This window comes from Artemia sp. Qi Xiang Cuo, chromosome 19 (genome assembly GCF_049724085.1).
Source record: "Artemia sp. Qi Xiang Cuo chromosome 19, ASM4972408v1, whole genome shotgun sequence".
Lineage (NCBI taxonomy): Eukaryota > Metazoa > Arthropoda > Branchiopoda > Anostraca > Artemiidae > Artemia > Artemia sp. Qi Xiang Cuo.
The window spans coordinates 15,898,578-15,918,703 of NC_142812.1; the positions used below are offsets into that span (position 1 = coordinate 15,898,578).

A 20,126-nucleotide genomic window follows, 5' to 3' on the forward strand; every position below is an offset into this window, starting at 1 on the left:
GTTTTTAGCGGTAATTAACTACATTATCCTCGAGTTTGAAGACAGATTCAAATACGTGGACGATCTCTCCCTACTTCTAAAATATCTTGCTGAAAAGTCAGACGTGTATCCCCAGTTCAGCAGTGAGATCAGGAACTCCTTTCTCGAGGCGTGTAGCATTAATGACCTCCAGCTTAATATGAATAAAACAAAAGTCATGAGGTTTAATCCGCTTAAGCGTGACCTCTCATGCCCGGTTCCTTGGTACCCTACTACCTCAACCTCAGTGATTCTCGGGGTTACTTTCAGTGACGACTGTTCTTTTAGCGCGCACATCGCCGGTCTGGTGAAAAAAGGTAGTTGCGCATTACAGTCGCTAATTACCTTGCGCCGACTGGGTTTCTCACAAAGTCAGCTGAAGACGGTTTACGTCACGTATGTGCGCCCAATCCTTGAATATGCGTGTCCTGTGTGGGGCCCTCAGGCTCATAATATTGAATACCTAAGTGAAGATCTGGAAGCCATTCAAAAACGGGCAGTGAAAGTGATACTAGGCCCGAAATACAACTCTTATGAGGCTGCCCTTAGTACCTTACGACTGCCAACGTTGCGTGATAGGCGCTTACAGTTAATGTGCAATTTTGGGCAGTCCCTTCTTTCGTCCCAGAAACACCGTTCGTTGCTTCCCCCACCTGCACCTATCACCGCCAACACCTGCCATAAAAATCAACTAGTGCCGCCAAAGTGTCGAACAACCCGTCACAGCAATTCTTTCGTGCCTTTTTTTGTCAGTTATTTAAACCGCCAGTGACCAGTTTTATGCAATGTACTAAACATCGCCATTTAGTCGGGGCTTCGGCCACGGCTACGATAGTTGTTTATAAATAAATGAGTCTATGAGTCTATGAGTCTATAATAATAATAAAAAAAGGTCCAATAATTTAAGGAACAAAAAATTAAAAGATTTTTTATCGTCTAACCCACATTGCCTAACGACAGCATAAATTTTTCGCGTAAAATTTATCTGAAAAAAAGAACCTTTAACGAAATAACGAAATTAAAAGATTTTTTATCGTCTAACCCACATTGTCTAACGACAGCATAAATTTTTCGCGTAAAATTTATCTGAAAAAAAGAACCTTCATGCCAGATTTACCTAACTAAACTGCAAAACTCGGTATAATTGCAGAGTGCGTTCACAGCAATATTAAATAGAGTTAGGCTTCATGGCACCTGCACCAAAAATAGCATCACGTATTTCAAAAACATTCTGATAAACCTAAGAAAAAAAAAAATCTCCAAGCAATTCCAAAACAAAATGGTTTCACAAAAAATTAAAAAGGCAGTGATATTTAAATAACAGTAAAAAAAACAAAACCAAAAAACAACTTATCGGCACAAAATTCTCCCAAAAATTAAGGTATGCACTAAACCAAAGGCAGATAGTCACATTTTAGATATTTCAAGGCACAATATCAAGCATTTTCAAGCATTCTTTTCATCCTTCCTTTGAAGCTTCGGTAAGTGGATTAGGGCCCTGAAAATAAATAACAAAGTAGCTGAGACAATAGAAGGATTACATGCCAAATTATTTACAAAAATATAGTTCTGATTATTATGATATATATATAATTTTGGCAATACATGGCAATATATAACCCACATTCTGTTTGGCATTCAATTCTGTTGATCGAAAGACTTAACGGAAGATTTTGAATTATAACGGAGTATCTGATAAACTATACAAAATGATAATCGCGCTCTATGAAGAAAGGGAATGTTGTGTGCGCATAGGAAATGGATACGCGTTTTTTCAGTATATTATCTGGTGTCAAAAGGGGATGTGTCCTATCCCCATTCCTGTTATTGTTATGGACTACATTATGCGGCAGTCTTCAGGCTCTGGGGTAAATATTACCAGCCAACAGATCTCTGACCTGAACTTTGCTAATGATGTTGTCCTTCCCGAAAAGCGAAACAGCGACTACAGCTGCTACTCAACACCATGGATGAAAAGGTCAAAAAAGTGGGGCTTACAGTTAATGTCAGTAAGATAAAGAGAACGACCACATCTGACTCTCCACCGACACTAAAATGTAAAAACAAAGCAATTGAACAGGTCAAGGAATTTAAGAACCTCGGGAGTTTTACTGATTATAACGACGAAATAGTCAATGAAATCAAGAGAAGGATAGGTCAAGCGACATCAGGTTTTAATAAGTTGAAACCAATCTGGCGCAGTATGCGCTTGAAGCTCCGCTTCGTGAATAGCATTGTGATGTCTATTCTCCTCTATGCGAGTGAATGCTGGAAACTAAATGTCCAACTGGAGAAACGTGTCATAGCCTTTGAAGATATGTGCTTTAATGATTTGACATATGTTCGGTGGCTAGTCATTTTTGACCAACCGATGTTCGGTGGTAGTTTGATCCAATATACAAAGGAATTCATGCTTTTCAATTCTGGTCTTTCTATTATGCAGACATACCTTGATTCAATAGCTTCTGGTTACAAGCTTCTAGGTCTTACTGCTACTACTAAATTTCTTCTTTATAAAACATGGTAGCACGGCATCTTTTTTATATGTTTCGGTGGTAGTGGCGTCGATTGCGGGGAAGAATAAGGGCAAGAGAGGGTATGAGCCCTGTAATTTGTTTTAAAATATGAAGTTTTTCGGGCAGTATAACCCTTTCGACAGTGTTGCAAAGTTCTATAACAAAAGTAATGAGGTAAAACTAATTAGTTTACAGACTTTTCCGTCCGTAAAAATTCAAATTTTGACGATCTATTGACTCCCAAATGAAGAACAACTATATATTCAAACGAAAACTACGTCTTCTGAACTATATGCGCACAGAAGTGCTTCTTTACTTCTTTACCATATGTTTTGTACTATATGATATTAGTTAATTTTTTGCTGACTTTTCGCTAATCTTCCTTATAATTCAATTTGGCAATTGCTACTACCAAAAACCGCATAATTGCATCTGAAGGTGTTTCTCATTAAAAGTTAATTTTCTGATTTTTTTTTTTATTTTTAATTTTTTTTTTACACCATACAGTTGTACTAGTTTAAACTTAACCAGTTTAAAACATTTCATTTTTACTGTCCTTGGTTCTTCAAAGGCCCTAACTATCCCTTCTAAGACGAAGTAACCCATCTAACATGAAAAGTCTCTTATAACAAGATAGTAGTATGTTAAGCATTCCTCTTAAGTAAGGTAAGTACTTAAGTATATATATTAGCTAATTATGTTAAGTACTTTTACTTGTACTTGCAGCAGTGGCGTAATTTCATCAAAACCCTGGGTGGGGGAGGGGTTTGGAGCCGATTTTCCCAAATTAAGTAAAAATTATAGTGAAAACTGAAAAATGAGCCATATAGCACGATAAAGGCAAAAGTATACTAAGGAGAACTGACTCGTTTCTATGGATGCTTGAATTGAGCAGGCTTATCTTAGTTTTGACAATATTTTTGAAGAAACTAAATTTCATATTTGGCGGGGGGGGCATGGGTCTGGGAGAGGCAGTTGCCCCCCTGCCCCATAGCTAATTATGGCCCTGACTTGCTGCAGAACAAAGCGCTTTCCACCTCACCTGGCATAGGAAATTCAGATGTTTCATGGGAATTTTCAACCCCAAGCTCCTCAGAATATTCTCTTATTAGCCAAACTGGCTTAAAATTGGTATTTACTATATTACCAGCGAGAATAAAATGATTTAATTTTTTTAAGACAGGTTTTGAAGAGCAGTTTGAAATGGATGCCCATATTCAACCAGCAATAAGACTTTGATCCTATAGATTTCCATAAAGAAAATTTGATAACTGAAGAATATTGATGATTGATAAATTGAGATTGCCGAATATATCGAATATTGAGATTGCCGAAGATTGTTCTTTTCGGCCAACCTTCTTGGGCTAAACGGAAAGCAGGTCATCCTCGTCTCGGGTGGGAGAACGTCATAAAGAAAGATTTAAAGAAAATGAGAACTTCGTGGGAGGGTGTAAAAAGGGAAGCTTTGGATAAATTGGGATGGAGGAGGAGCGTGCGTAGCTGTGTTGGCCTCAGGCGGCTTGGTGCTGTGGTGAGTTGTTAGTAGTTAGTAGTAGTAGTAGATGATTGATAATTTGATAATTGAAGATAATTTGAAGATTCTAAACGTCCTTAACATGAAGCCGAGTGGATTGGTGCGCTGGATTTAGGATTCTCTGTCTGAGAGGGCGAGGCTTCGAGTCCTAGTGTATCCAATTATTTGGTTTGGGACGGGGGTCAGTGGCGTCACTCTGTAAGCTCAGCCAGAGTCGACCAATCTCTAAATGGGTACCTGGAGAAATCTGGGGAAGGTAAACAGGAAGGGTGTGCGAAAGTACAGGATGGCTGGCCCCCAACCCCCCATTGCACTTCCTGGCTGAAGGGCCAAGAAACGGAGATCAGCACCGCTGGTAGGGACTGTAAAATCCAATGCCGTATTCTTTACCTTTTTTTTTTTAACATGAAGCGGTCTGTGAAGCATGGATAGTCCCTCCAAACATGAAGAACAATTATAATTTTTAGTATCAAATATTTAATAGCCAATTTGTTTTTACAAAAAAAATTTATATATCTACTAATTCATTTAAAATACATAAAGCATATAGTATTTTGAAATTTAAAAACATACAATTTTGAATATTTTTAATTTATATTATAATATATAAAATCTACACAAATAAAACCGAACATATGTCTGTATGTCCTGTATGCATTATTACACAGTTCATCCGATTACCAAGTAACATTAAGGGGATGTCGAGTACACTCTTTTGAAGGTCTTAGGCATAAGAAATCGCCTTCCCCCTAAGGTCTTTGTAATCTTTTGAATACTTTTCGCGCTCTCTGAAATTGGAGATTTTCTGAACACAAATATTTGAAATGGATGACACTCAGGTGGCAAAATAGAACATAGTAATCCTAACTTAATTAAAAAGAAAAAAACATTTAAATTTCAAAATGTTATCATTAATACGCTGTAAAAATTTCCATCGAGGTGCAAGAGTTTTTCGGGGGGATTTTCCGTGGAGGAGGAGTTTTCTGGGGGGAGGGAGAATTGTCCGCGGGAGGAATTTTTCGAATATTTTTAAATTTAAACGTACGATCGCTATTATTACGCGGCAGGTGGGGGGTGGAAGGGGGAAATTTTCTTGAATTTTCTTTCTTTGTGATAGCAACAACGGGTGACGAGGAAGCTAGTTTTATATAAGATGCATAAATATAATTAAAACTAATTGAATATTAAAACAGCTAATTTTAAGTACCCTAATATTTATGTCTAAAACGAAAGGTTAAAATAACGCACGACGGACAAAAGTGATATTTTTTGTGTTTTCTCGTGTTTGTGTTTTGTTCGCATTGTGACAAAAACATCAAATTTGTGTTTGTTCGTGTATTGCGTTTCTTGGTTTTTGTTATGAGTTTATGTTTGTTGCAAGATTTTTTTTCAAACATAATTCTTAGCTTTGACTATAAATATATGTTTGTAGTATGATATATAAACTCTTCAACATCTTTTTGTTCTTTTTTGTAATTTCCTATTTTTTTTCCATTTTTCATTTTTTTTCATTGTATTTTCCCATTTTGTCCAGCCACTCGTGTAAATAAAAAGTAACATGTCTTAATAGTTCAGGGTAAAATTAGTGCGCTATGACCATGATACTGACGAAACACCAAACACAAATGACGAAACGCAAGGGGGGACGAAAGGGCCAGGATGTATCTCATACCTTCATAATTTTGTATAAGAGAAAACTAGGTTTTCAAGGTTTTCATGCCATAATTTTTATTCAAGCAATAGATGAAAAAACTTGATTAATTATGATGCATTTACGATTTTTTGATCTGAAGGTAGAGACAAATCTTAATTTTAACCCATATTTTAGGATATACCTGCCTCTGCATGAGTGTTCTCAGCCAAAATTTTGTATCCACTTTATGAATTTTTCAAAAAATAGTGAATTTTTTAATTTCTGGAATCAAAGGAAAAAGATCAAAATCTAGAATTTCATCAATAGTTCGACTAAAGTTCGTTTCTGCGGAACAGGCAAATATAAGCTAATTGCAATTCATTTTTGTAAGTTTGTAGTGTTCAAGAGGCAGTGGCAATTATTGAACTGTGTTCAATAGCGCTTAAACTTATTAAAATTATAATTTACTTAGTGCACGTCAGGGCTCAATAAGCTGCAATTCGTTCTTTTCTAGACATAAAATCCAGCGTGTATTTATCTATCAGAATAAATTAAAAATCTTCTTGTTAGAACCTTTCTTAAAAGGTACTATGGAGCTGGAAGATTTCTGACTCAAAACAGTTTTTCCAAAACTAACATTTTTGGTACAATTGGAACACTATAGGCGTATAGAGAGGGAGATTTTGACCACTTGACTTTGACAATTTCTTCAAATTTTCGAATTGCTCGCTCCGTTTGAGAAAGAAAATCCTGCTCCGTTTGATCGAAATAAAATTTTGCTTTCTGTTGATGTAAGTGTCATTAAAACTGAACACCTCTATCTTCGATAGAAAACATGGGAAATTAAATGTTTATTCTAAGATTTCTGGGAAACTAGGCCATCGACTTTTATTTTTCTTATTTATTCGAATCTCTTATTCAGGCTCTGCACGCTATGGCAAAACTATTCTAAATACTTTGGCCACAGTAAATAAAAAGTTGATAATGGAAGAGATAGGGTGATCTCTCAAGGTATCGAATCCACTAATTCGTTTTAGAATAACACAAAAGAATAATAACAGGGACGATTTTTATCCAAAATCCTTGTGAATGATGAATATTTAGCCACAATCCTTGATGGCAGATTTTATAGTAAAGACGATTTTTAGCCACAATCCTTAATAGCAGGTTTACCACAATCCTTAATGGCAGGTTTTACACAGCGGGTACTGATCTCTTTAAATTGATTATTAGCTTATTGTGCGTCGGAGTTCAATAAATTGTTCGCCCTTTTTTAGATAGAAAATTCTTGGTGCGAAAATATTCCTATTAAAATCTTTCTTAAAAGGCACTATGGAGCTGCACGATTTTTAGCTGATGCGTTTTTTCTTTTTTCATCTAAGTCTTTTTTAGTACGGAGGAGGAAAGTTAGATCACTAGATTTTGACCATTTTTTAGAATTTTAGAATTGAGAGTGCAAAATTAATTTCGCTGTCCAAACAGCGTTCAGTGGATCATAATAATTACCCTTGTTCAATAATTAATTGCAATAAGCTATATTGAACGCGGGGCTAGTATCTGCGTACCAAGTTTTGGCCGTGGAAAGCTGATAAGTCCATTTCTGCAACGGCTAATAATAGGTCTATATGGAGATACTATGTTTTGGCTGAGGATGGCCGTGAAAGCTAATTCATAGCTGTTCTACAATAATACTAATCTGCTTAAACACTTACTGTAGACAGCTTAAATTTGTAAGATGCGTGTGAAGCTATATTTTGCGAAGAAAATATTACCCAATCAAATTTGAGAAAGTCCAGTTACGGGTTTCCATTGTTTGCTCTGTGACGGTATTTACTTGTAAAGTTATTTTGAAAGTAAAATTTAATCTCTTATTTACTCACTTCTGGCTCAGATGATTCTTCCAGTTGTTTCAAGAGCTCACTAAGCTTATCCGCCTTTATTATTTCAAGTCGCTCAATGATTGTACATAAATGCTCAGTAAGCAGTTCTTTCTTCTCCTTCTTGTCAAAAAGGTTCTTTTTCGCTTCGATAAACTCTGCTTCGGCTCTTTCATACCTTTTCCTAAAAATAGACTTTGAAAGTTTTTAGCTAAAATTCGAATTTTTGAATTTCAAAGCTTTCTTTCACTTGATCCCTCTCTTTTTTATTTTTTCAAATTTTTTGCTTCGCATATATTTTATGATCAATGCACTGAATCAATAAAAGTAACCAAATTGAGATAAATGCTCCACTCTTACCTACTAGTGCTTATCCGAGGACCTTCCCCTAGGACAATTTCAAAAAACCTACAAGCCGTTCAATAATTCAAATAAGTTACTCTGGTACAGAATTTTTTGGCAACAGACCCTGGTTGTGCTCTCAGGAAATGTAAGATAAAAAAAAAGGAACTATGTAGGCACCACCTTTTCCTTAGAGAATTTGACTAAAACATGTAAAAATGTACCAAAAGCTCGATGTTTGGTCATATAATTAATTATAGGCACTGGATCCCCCTTCCAATCTAGAAAATCTCTCTAGTAACTATTTACATTTGCTAGGCTAGAAATCACAAGATCAGCTTACCCCATAGAATCAACTCCTGTTCTATCTTAGGCTATTCTAAAAAAAACTGCTGAGTTGTTCCAAAAAATTCTCACTTTTCAATCACAAATTCACGTTTTGAGAAGAAGACAATAATTACAACCCCTAACTGAACATTTAAAAAACATTTCAATATTCTAGTCAACTTGACAAAATCGTTTGAAGAAGAAAACGATTTGAAAACAAGATAATATTTTTAGAGCCCCCAAACTGAATATTCAAACAACTAGTCAACATTCTAGTCAATTCGACAAAATCGTTTGTAGAAGAACACAAATTCAGAAGAAGATATTAATATTAGAACCCCCCAAACTGAATATTAAAAAAAAAACTCGTCAACATTCTAGTCAAAATGACAAATCGTATGAAGAAGAAGAAGACAATAATGATTGAACCGCAAAAATGAACATTAAACAACTTGTCAACATTTTAGTCACCTTGAAAAAATCATTTGAAAAAAAAGAAGACAATAATGTCAGAACCCCTCCAAACTGAAAATTTAAACAACTTTTCAAGTCGACAAAATCGTTTGAAGAAGAAGAAAACTATTTGAGAAGAAGACAATAACTTTGAAAACCCCAAACTCAACATTCAAACAGCTTGTCAAAATTTCAGTTGACTTAGCAAAATCGTTTGGAGATGAAGACAAATTGAGAAGAAGAACCCCCCTAACTGAACATTCAAACAACTCGTCAACATTTTAGTCAACTTGACAAAATCTACTGAAACTTAATAAAAAACTAAGTGGACTATTTCTTTAGCAAATTTTGGTAAATATAACTCTGTAAGTTGAATTTCACATCTCTTTATGGCACGAAAAAAGAAAGAAAAGAGAGAGAGAGAGAGAGAGAGAGAGAGAGAGAGAGAGAGAGAGAGAGAGAGAGAGAGAGAGAGAGAGAGAGAGAGAGAGAGAGAAGAAGGGAGTAAGAGGCAAAGAGATTTTGAGCACGTTGGAGAGGAACATGATGTGATTTATCCACCTTTTCCTTAATTCAACAATAAGGATATATATTGGACAATAAAAGCACGAAAAAAGAGTGAAAGAGTGGACAATAAAGAAAAAAGAGTGGACAATAAAGGCGCGAAAATAATATCGGAAGAGAGGATAGGACTAGTTCTGTGTAAGATACTAAACTGCCTTAAAAAATAGACCCTCGAAACAAATAATGCCTTAAAATAAAAATAATAAAAAAAAAATTAAATATACAAATAGAATAAAATAATTTATATATAAAATAATAATTTTGTTATTGTTTGAATAATAAAATAATGAAAATAAAGGAGTAGAGTAATATCGTGAATAATTCTCTTTAAAAAAAGATGGGGAAGAACAGGTACCAACGCCTAAAATTGTTGATCTTCTTAGCTTGAGGATTAATTTTCACTACAAAGTAACAAAGAAATGTCAGTAGGCTTGGACATACTATACATACAGGCACCTAAGATGAATCAAAACACTTTTTTCACTACTCAGATCCAACTAACCAATTTTCGGGTAACCGATAAATTTGGTGCTTTAGGATTTTCGGTCTTCCTTTTCTTCCAAAAATGTTTATGAATCTTTCCTGCTAAAGCAAGAACATTCAGAACATTGGATCTCTAGGAAAAAAAAAAACACAACAGAGTTAAATATTGCTTATGACACAATCATAAACTTTCTGGTGAATATTTGTTAGTTTTAAGCCTATGATCGTTTACCAAATAGCGATTAACAAAAGTAAATCGATCGTTTGATAAACATGGCCACACTGTCTTCCAACATAAACCACTATCACCACAAATAGCTTCAAGGCACGTATACTACCTGATCTCTTTTTTCAAATCAAAGTTGGACATCTGTATCAAATACCTTTTGTCTGTGAACCAGACTTAGACAAACTTAGGAACTCGTTTAAACGGCATAAACGTGTTTAAACTTGAGTAAACAATATACAAGCTGAACATTGGACTCTACACTTTCTTCTAAGTTTTCAGCTCCAAAGATGCACAAATGAAAAATGAGTCAAATAAGTGCCTAACTGAATATTACAGTTTTTATCCAGGCATAGGAACTATTTCATAATTCCAAAAAAAAGTTAGAAAATTAATTTCTAAGCTAAAATACTTTAAAACTCCAGGTACTGATGGTTTTGCTGCTGACCACCTTATCCACCCCTCACCTATGCTATTCAGACGCCTAACCCTCTATATTTCACTTACAATCCAGTGTAGTCACAAATATTCTGAAAAGGGGAAAGAATCCAAATAACTGTTGTACCTAACGGCCAATGACTGTACTCACAATCCTTATTAAATTCCTTGTGAGAACACTTCTCATGGATTGATCTAGAATAGTCACGCTCACAACCTGACTGTGCTCACAACTCTTATTAAATTCCTTGAGAGAATACTTCTCATGAACTGGTCTAGAACTGTCATGCTCACAACCTAACTGTACTCACAACCTATACCAATTTACTTGAGAGAATGTTTTTCCTGAATTGATCTAGAACTATCATGCTCACAAACTCACAAATATTTCAGCACTATGACGAAAAAATTATTGAAGTCTTAGGAGATAAGATAAAATATCTATTTTAAAAAAAAATCAATGCTTTAAGTCCCGTAGGGCCAAATTTGTATTTTGGGTTTCAAAACAAAAACAAGACCAAAACATCATAAATAAAAAAAAACATATACGATCCAGTTAAAACTAGCTAAAGGGTGCAAAATTAAATAGACAAATTGATTAAATTGTCTATTGACCATTGCTTTAAACGACCATTTTACCAGTTTTATCATTTTATCACGACAGAAGTTTTTCCGTATCTGGAAGCAAACAGGTAAAGGAGGAACAAGATAGAAATGGGCTGAGAAGCAGCCGAGGCGGACGGAATTTGGGACTTTTCAACAATATCTTGTCGATACATTTATTTGTAATGAACGCGTTCCCATCCAATGGGTACAATTTAATCAGAAAATTATTTTAGCCGATAACTGCCTAGGTGTCGACAACTTAGCTGTGAAACACGATGAAGTTGTAGGTAAAAAAGTAATATAACCATCATTATTCATCGGATCAACACCCTGCTATGCTGAACATTTCGAATATGCATTGGCTATTAGGGATGTCGTGGGTAGTAGGGAGTATCTTTTGGGCAAGATTTTTTTCGAGCGAGCGTTTGTCACTCCATCTTTCTCTTTTTTAACGGAGGCACAACATATCTCTCCTGCACTCAAGTGTTTAACCTAACTTTCTTTTTAGAAGAAAAGAGTATGCAACTTTATCTTTTTTTGACAATTATTCGCAGCGTTAAATTTTGGATGAATTCAATTTTATCTGATTATTCCTGAAAGATAGCAGGGTGCCAAGCTGAACAAGCATATTCAAGATGAGGGCGAACAAAAGAAATGTGTTGTTGGTCTTATGAGCTTCTTTTTCAATAAAAATAATTTTGAATTTTAAGTAGACAAGATTCGATTCAAAACCACGTCAGCTTTATGTCGAATAAATGCAAACTTGCTACGTAAGTGCGACGTAGCAGATTTCCTACCCTCGGTTCACACTGCTGCATTTCCACGCAAGAACACCGTTGTGTGCGGGATCCGTCAAATTTTATCTTGACTTGAGTGCCCCTGTTTGAAAGATCAGATTTTACCGTTTGCAACGAATAATTTGAACACTGAAATCAACTAACACTGTAATTACCCCATGTATTTGTCTTCGTCTCCAATCTTAGAGTTTTCGTCTCTATTGGCGTACACATTTTTTTTTAGCTGAGTAGCGCTTTTAGCTCCTCTCATATATTACTTCTTTTTATTCCTCTTTTCCATATATTATTCTTGTTTTTTTTGCAGTTATTTCTCTATCTGGATAAGTTTCGGGTATTTCTCAGTAGAAATGTTTCCACTGAGCCGTTAAGAAACGCATCCATTGTTTTAACTTAAACCTTTTTAGAACCAAACGATGGAAATAACTGGAAAATTAATGATGCTTTTCAGAAGTATATTGACGTAATAATCATAAATTATTAACATCAATATATGACAAATGACATAAAGAAACGACCCATCATAAAGAAACGAAGAATTATATTATAATATATATTCTAGAATTATTATATTCGATATAAACGATTATATTATATATTATATTATATATATATTATATATAATATTATATATATTATATATATATTATATTATAACGATTATAAACGAAGAATTATATTCTAGTCTAGACTAATACAGGCTAGCCTTTTGATTTTTTTTCTTTAATAACTTGATCTAGCCAATTCCTATGATGTTTAAGTGTGTCATATCAGTTTTTACGGCTATATGGCTGTAGTTAATCGCTTCTGTGGGAGCATTTTTTCGATTTTCCTGTATCCGTTATCCGTGAGCCTATTTATAATTAAAAAATAAACTCAACTGTGTGAGCCAACGGTCAGATGTTACTGAAATTCAAGAATTTGAAGCCTGTAAAAACAAATCGTCCGAGTTTCTGTCTGAGTCTCTACCGACGCAAATTATTATCGAGGACAGATGCTGTCTAAATTTGTTTGAGAGATGTTCTGTCTATGATATATATATATATATATATATATATATATATATATATATATATATATATATATATATATATATATATATATATATATATATATATATATATATATATATATATATATATATATATATATATATATATATATATATATATATATATATATATATATATATATATATATATATATATATATATATATATATATATATATATATATATATATATATATATATATATATATATATATATATATATATATATATATATATATATATATTATTGGTATTTCTGAAGACCATAAATAACAATTTAATAGGGAAAATCATTTTACTTGACAGTGAAAAACAAAACAATCTCTGAATATTTCGGTCACATATACAGTGGCTGTCTTCAGTAAATAAACTCTAGAATTCGTTTTATTACACGCCCTGTTTTATATAGGCAAAATATCCATGGTTTAGTGTGTCTTTTCCTTTCCCTCTATTGGCGGTAGACCCGTTATTTTGTTCTTCCCTTTGAAAATTTTCTCTCTGTTTTCTAATCCTTATAAAGTTCTTCCCTATTCCTTATTGTTCTCCCCTTTGAAATTTCTCTCTCTTTGTTTTCTTATCCTTGTTGAGTCTATTCTGCCTTTTACAAAGTCAAAACGTCTCTGCAGGTGCATCGAGTCGATAATAAACAAATCGAGATCTAATTCGCGACCTAAATTCGCGCCGTTTGTGTCGATAGCCTGGGAAGGTCACAAGGATCTTATTCATAATTTTACTTCCATCCTATTAATAAAAATGAATATCAAATTTTATGAAGTTCAAACTTGTCTTTAATTTAGCATCTATGCAATAAGATAAAGTTCTTTGTTGCTCTGGTTGAAAAAGGACCTCTCGGCTATCTTCTAGTATTAGTTTAATAAAAATAATAATTTATTTATTACCCACTATGAACAAAAAGAAGTGGAGTACATAAAAAAAAGCAAACTTGCACACTTAACAATTATTTGTATAAAACGACGTAAATTATGGAGCGCAGTAAGACCTACAGATTCTGACAGCTTTCTCGCAAACACAGGCACTTTTTCCCGTAAATCAGGGAGGCGAAATCTCGATATTAGATGCCAGTTCCGGAACCACGGAGGGAGGCACAGAAGGTAGCGAGAAAATTTAAAATAATAAGTCCGCGGAGATTTGAGATCTCCAGGCTTCAGAATTGGAAGAATACCAGATAAAAATAGAATAGAATGATCACAAAATAAAGAATATAATTTCCCTAGCGCTTTTCTATTGTACCTCCATCTATTGGCAACAATTTTTGAATATCCAATCTGAATCTTTTTCTTAGCATTAGAAACTGTCAGACCCGAAGTGTTTTGAGATTATGAGTAATGTGAAGACCAAGCCACCGAAGAGAAGAGCCACAGGGAATAGAGGAAAAACCGCAGTTATGAGGAAGACTGGCACTCGAATTAAACGAAATATATTCTCAAATATAGTTTGTAATATATTCAAAATATAGTTCGTATTTGATAATACTGAAATTTCCGATACTTATTTATAAATCCTCGGATAGCTGCTAATTTCATATTACTGTTGAGTTATTGTATCTTTGTCGTTGATTTTATCTTTGTACTGTAGTGTTATTTTATCGTTGTCTAGGCCTAGTTTTTCGAGCTCGTCTCCCCATGGGCCTAGTCAAATGTATACTCGTATGTGTGAATAATAAATAAATGATTGATTGAGAACTCTTAAATAAAATTCAGACGCAGGTCCAAAAAGGCTTGCACGCCTTATCATGTATGTTTGGCCATATACACTAGGCTTGGAACTCCAGCCAGAAATACATGTAAACGCTACTCTTGGGCAAACGTAATAAATATAGTGCAAAAAGGGCTTCCCGATTGATAGTTTTTGAATTCCAAGACGCAGAGCCAAGACGCAGTCTTGACTCATCTAGACTTTGGCAAAGTCTAGACGCAGAGACTCTAGAAATGAAAGCTTAGTTGTTACTTATAGCCAAGCACCGGATTTAAATGCGAATGAAAACTTTGTGGATACAGATAGGTTTGGCTAGACCAACATGTTTATAATCATGTCTAAATGTTGAAATATAAGTTTAAAATGTACAGATACGCATCTTTAACTGTAAAGGAATGTGAAAGCTGCTTAAGAAAATTTCCCCGGTAGTTTCAGATATGGCGTATGGTTTTGTGAATACGAATATGCATTACTTACGGTACCTTAACTTACTGTGAATAACTGATAACTCTGAATGGTACATGTCTGTTATAGCGCCAATGCATATAAAAACTAAGTAGAAGCGGTTTCTCTGACGCTCATTCCTAATGAAAAATTACAAAACATGATGAAAACATAATACTTTATTAAGGATGTTATGGAAACTTAACCTAACCTATGGTTTCTTCTTGTTGGCTAGATGCGCCGGTTTCTGTTTTTTTTTTCATTTTTAAAATTTTTAACAAAGATTCATTTTAACATCTATGATTAAACAGTATTCTCTTTCCATACAGATCGCAAACTAAATAAATTTCATTCGATACAGATCGCAAACTCAATGAAAACCGGTTCTACTTAGCTTCTATATACATAGGCGCTATAACAGACAAGTGCCCTCTGTATCACTGTGATTACAGTGAATATGATATTTTACTTACTGTGAATCACTCAGTCGCAGGCTGGCAGCCTCGATGTTCTGTCTTAAAATGGCCACTTCATTGCTTACCAAAGCATCAAGCTTCTGCATTTCCTGCTGTATGCATTGTAGTTTTTTCGTTTCCTCTGCTGTTTTTTGTTTCCTGTAAGCAGAATTAGTTAAAGTCTCATTCCAATGTCACAATAGTTCCTGACGGCTTATCGTTAGCTCAAACAAACAAAATTGTTGTTTAACAAAAATATATTACTAACAATTTGCCAAAACATTTTTTGTCGGAAATGGCTCAATAGTTTTTTCTGAAAATTTGCATACTACCAATTTCCTTCTTGAAAAACAATCTAGATAAGTCACGACTTTGGGAGTATACAATTTTCCCCTCCTAACCTCCTTGAAATTTTTCATAAATTGTCTACAGACAAACATTAGAGAGCCCAAAAGGTTGAAAGCCTTGAACATTAGCAGGAGGAGTTTCAAAAAGAAACCTTTTTGTTGACAAACAGGTTGATTCCAAGCTTAGAAAGACATCTCCCGTTTGATAGATGTGAAGTGAAATGAGTTTCAGATTCTTACTTGCGTTGCATTAAATGCTACGCATTGTATTATAACAATTATAACAATAATTTCTATACCAGGGGGCGGAGTTTTCCTCGTTGATTATTTTTCGTTTTGTAAGATTGTTCATAATAAAATAAATGTTTGTTTTCCAGTGTAAAAAACGATCTAGATTGGTCACGAGTTTCGGAAAATTCGCCTAGGGCCTTAATTATGTAAAAAAATATTTCTATGTGAATGACGTCACAAATACCCAGACATCCAATACCCTGATGGTTTTACTTTCTACAACGAATAAAATAAAAAGATTTAAAAACTGCCTTTCTTTTCACTGAGCAAAGCTCAGTCTCCCGGATAAAACGTGTACGCATGCAAAACAAGCCTAAAAATAAAGTTTGTCCAGGATTGTATAAATTAACTTATATTTCAATGAATAAATTATGATTATTAATATATGATATTACGTATGTATATTGTATATTAATATTTATTTTCTCAATATTTGAAATTTTAATATTTTGGAAGTATTTGAAATAAAAGGATTCTGCAATCTTTATTTTCATTCTCTTAATATTTAGAATTTCGAACTTAAAGGTCACCAAAAATTTTCACTGCAACAAATTTCCAAATTGTTAAGGAATTTCCCTGACAATCATAGGTACTTTCTCTGTGAGCTCGCGGAAATACAATATTTATTGAAATTGCTACAAGCAATGTACGGTATTCTTAAGACGACGGAAACAAATATTAAACAATAAATACATTATTATATAATATAGATAGTGCGATAAAATTACAGAACCCTTTAATTTGCCGGTTTCTAATTCGTATAATCTAACAAATGCTCCACGAAATAGACTTTCTTGTCCCAGTAGCCCATCGAACGATCTGAATAGTTTTGGTTCTGTTTATCAAAGTATAAACACATCCTGAACAAGTACTGACAAAACCTATCCTCTCCACACACAAAAAGTGACCCTTTGTCCGCGTCTCCGGAGACGATTCCATACCTATGCGAACCTGGCGAATAAATCACAAGTTCCGTAGGTGATTATACTTGTTCCGTAAAAGCTGTATTAAATATAATTTATTGGCTCGGAGCGATTAAGTAGTAGAACATTTACCCTCTAGAGGCGCTGAGGTACGCGGGGTCACTTTTGGAGAGTTTTGTCAGTACTTGTTCAGTATGTGTTTATACTTTGATGTTTATAAAGGTACGCGTCAAGGTGCTATCACTTGGCCTAATCTTTTAACAACGGTGTCTTAGACGCTCAATCAAAATTCTTATCCTTATGAATTGAGGCAGTAACAAACGTGATATTTTTCTGTTATGCGGATGAAGTCCTTGATCTTTGCAGGTTAATCCAGTATATCGAAGAAAACTTCAGAATACTTGAGTGAATATTCCAAATTGGGGCTGGAATTTAGTTCTGAAAAATCTGAGGTTCTTCTAATTAATTGGGGTAATTCAGGTCCCACACCGTCAGTCCAACTGGGACATTCTTTAGGAAAGCCAGTTGAAAAACCTGGTATACCAATTGGCCCATCCCTAAAGCAATCCCGTTTACTGCTGATTACCCACCTTGAAAAAAAAATGTGGTGCGTCTTATGCTTCGGTTGTCCGAAATAAAAAACGTTTCAACCAAATAAACCTCGCTAAACTATATAATTCAACAGCACTACCACATTTTCTATACACAGCACCATTTTGGATGATTTTCTCACAAACAGATAAACATAAACTCCGTTCGGTATATTTCAAATTTGAACAAAAAGGTCTACTTCATTTACCCCTGTGAACCCGGAATTCAGTATTAATCCGCAGTTACAAAATAGTCAACCCAACAATAGCTCTATCAAAACGCATTTCGAGACACAATCGCAAAATCAGTTTCCATCCATGGTATTTCCTTCTTATACAGCGATATTCAAAGTTGTATGTATGTAAAAGTTGTTCAGTGTTTTATAGATTGTTCTGATAGTTCTGGCGTCTTTTTTTTCTCTTATTCCTGTTTTTTGTCGTTTTCTCGACAAATAAATAAATAATTAATAAGTGCATAATAGTAAAAGGCGTAAACTAACGTTTAACGCGTTTGTAAATATGCATAAACAACTATATAACAGAAACAAACACCATAACAACGTTTTACCAACTGAAGGCTACAACAATTTATAAATGAAACTAATTTAATTAAACTAGTAATTAATAAAAACTGTTAATTAAGAAATTAATAATTAATTCCGAAGATTCAATTAAAATAATTCATTATTTAACAATTTATTAGTGCTAGAGGAGAGCTAAAATAAGATTTTGAGCTCGTAGCATTTTTTGAACTCGTGAAATTTTGACTTCGTAGAATTTTTTGCAATTGAAACAAGAAAGAATCTCTAAAATTATTGCGCATACCTGAGTAGTGTGGGTTTATTTTGATATACTCTATAATACCTGAAATTGGGGCCGGTAGTCTTTTGGCTTAGAACATTGAAACATTTTTGTCCTAACCACCCGCACTCGTGTCGAGTCTTATCTATTTTATCTATTAAATTTTGTCTATTATTTTACTTTTATCTATTTAATTGTCCATTTCAACTATCTCTTACTTTTATCCATTAACTATCTTTTTTAGCTAATAAGGATACATTCTGTTCTACTCTCAATTTTTCTACTTCTGTCTACGCAAGTGTAGCCCTATAAAAAAAAAGCGATGTCTAGGTATGAGGTAGAGGTTTCATTCTGAAAACCCCTTAATTCTATGAGGTAAAAATACCTCTGAAAATGACCAGTAGATAAAAATCCGTTAGAGGACTCTTAGGAGCTCAGTAGCCCATTTTGGAAGAAATATAGTTTTTGTGTAACTGTGTAAGTTACAGAGACAGAAGGTATTGCTAAGCGACCATTACTGCAGTGTTAAAAAAGGTGTTGGGTATTTAGCGTGCCTTGTAGCTATTTCTGATGATGGTGATGATGTGATGGTGGTCATGTTCATTAGAAGACAACGTTGCCCCATTGCTAGTTAGAAGACCAATTATCGTTTATTAAACAATTCTTAATAAATGATCAGAGGTTTAAGATGAGAAGGAATCACAAGAAAATTTATGATAGATTCATAAGCTATATTGAAATTTCTTTTGTAAAGATAAAATGTTCTTAACTTATTTGGTTCAGCTATATATATATAGATGGTTATAGATGGATCTATATATATAGATGTTTCAATTCATAAGCTATATTGAAATTTAAGCCATATTAAATTCATAAGCCATATTAAATTTCTTTTGTAAAGATCAAATGTTCTGAACTTGTTTGTCTCAGCGATATATATAGATGGTTAAATAAATATAGATGGTTATAGATGGATCTATATATATAGAAAGTTAAATTCATAATTTATATTGAAATTTCTTTTGTAAAGATCAAAAGTTCTGAACTTGTTTGGTTCAGCTATATATATAGACGGTTAAATATATATAGATGGTTATAGATGGATCTATATATATATATATATATATATATATATGTTTAAATTCATAAGCAATACTGAAATTTTTTTGTAAAGATCAAATGTTCTGAACCTGTTTGGTTCAGCTATATATGTATAGATTGTTAAATATATATATATATATATATATATATATATATATATATATATATATATATATATATATATAAATATAGATGGATCTATACATATAAAAATAGTTAAATTCATAAGTTATATTGAAATTTCTTTTGTAAAGATCAAATGTTCTGAACTTGTTTGGTTCAGCGATATATATATAGACGGTTAAATATATATAGAAGGTTATATAGATGGTTATAGATGGATCTATACATATATATATATATATATATATATATAGATGTTTAAATTCATATACTAATAACCCTAACAGGCTCGTTTTCGCCATAATTGAAAAACATTGCTTTTCCTTCGCTGTTGATAGGTATGCTTGTATATATATTTTTATTGCTGCTACATAAACTGCAATTGCTCCTTCCAAAATTAATATACGAATTTTCTAAGATGTACGCCTCCGTATATTCACTGTGTTGTCGAACATTTTCCATTGCATCTATAA

General features: G+C 33.6%; 1 protein-coding gene across 2 annotated transcripts in view; it reads right to left on the reverse strand.

Annotated features, from left to right (window-relative positions):
• Window positions 1-929: 929 nt before the first annotated feature.
• Gorab (Golgin, RAB6 interacting) overlaps window positions 930-20,126 on the reverse strand; it is a 45,262-nt gene continuing 26,065 nt past the window's right edge. Inside the window, exons 4-6 of one of the 2 annotated variants that reach the window (XM_089105174.1) lie at window positions 15,496-15,636; window positions 7,582-7,762; window positions 930-1,516 (exon numbers count right to left, since the gene is read on the reverse strand). In XM_089105174.1, coding sequence (XP_088961300.1) covers window positions 1,478-1,516; window positions 7,582-7,762; window positions 15,496-15,636 — 361 coding nt within the window. In that variant the 3' untranslated portion in view covers window positions 930-1,477. The remainder of the gene's footprint in view (window positions 1,517-7,581; window positions 7,763-15,495; window positions 15,637-20,126) is intronic. The other variant, XM_089105175.1, reaches the window with a different exon arrangement.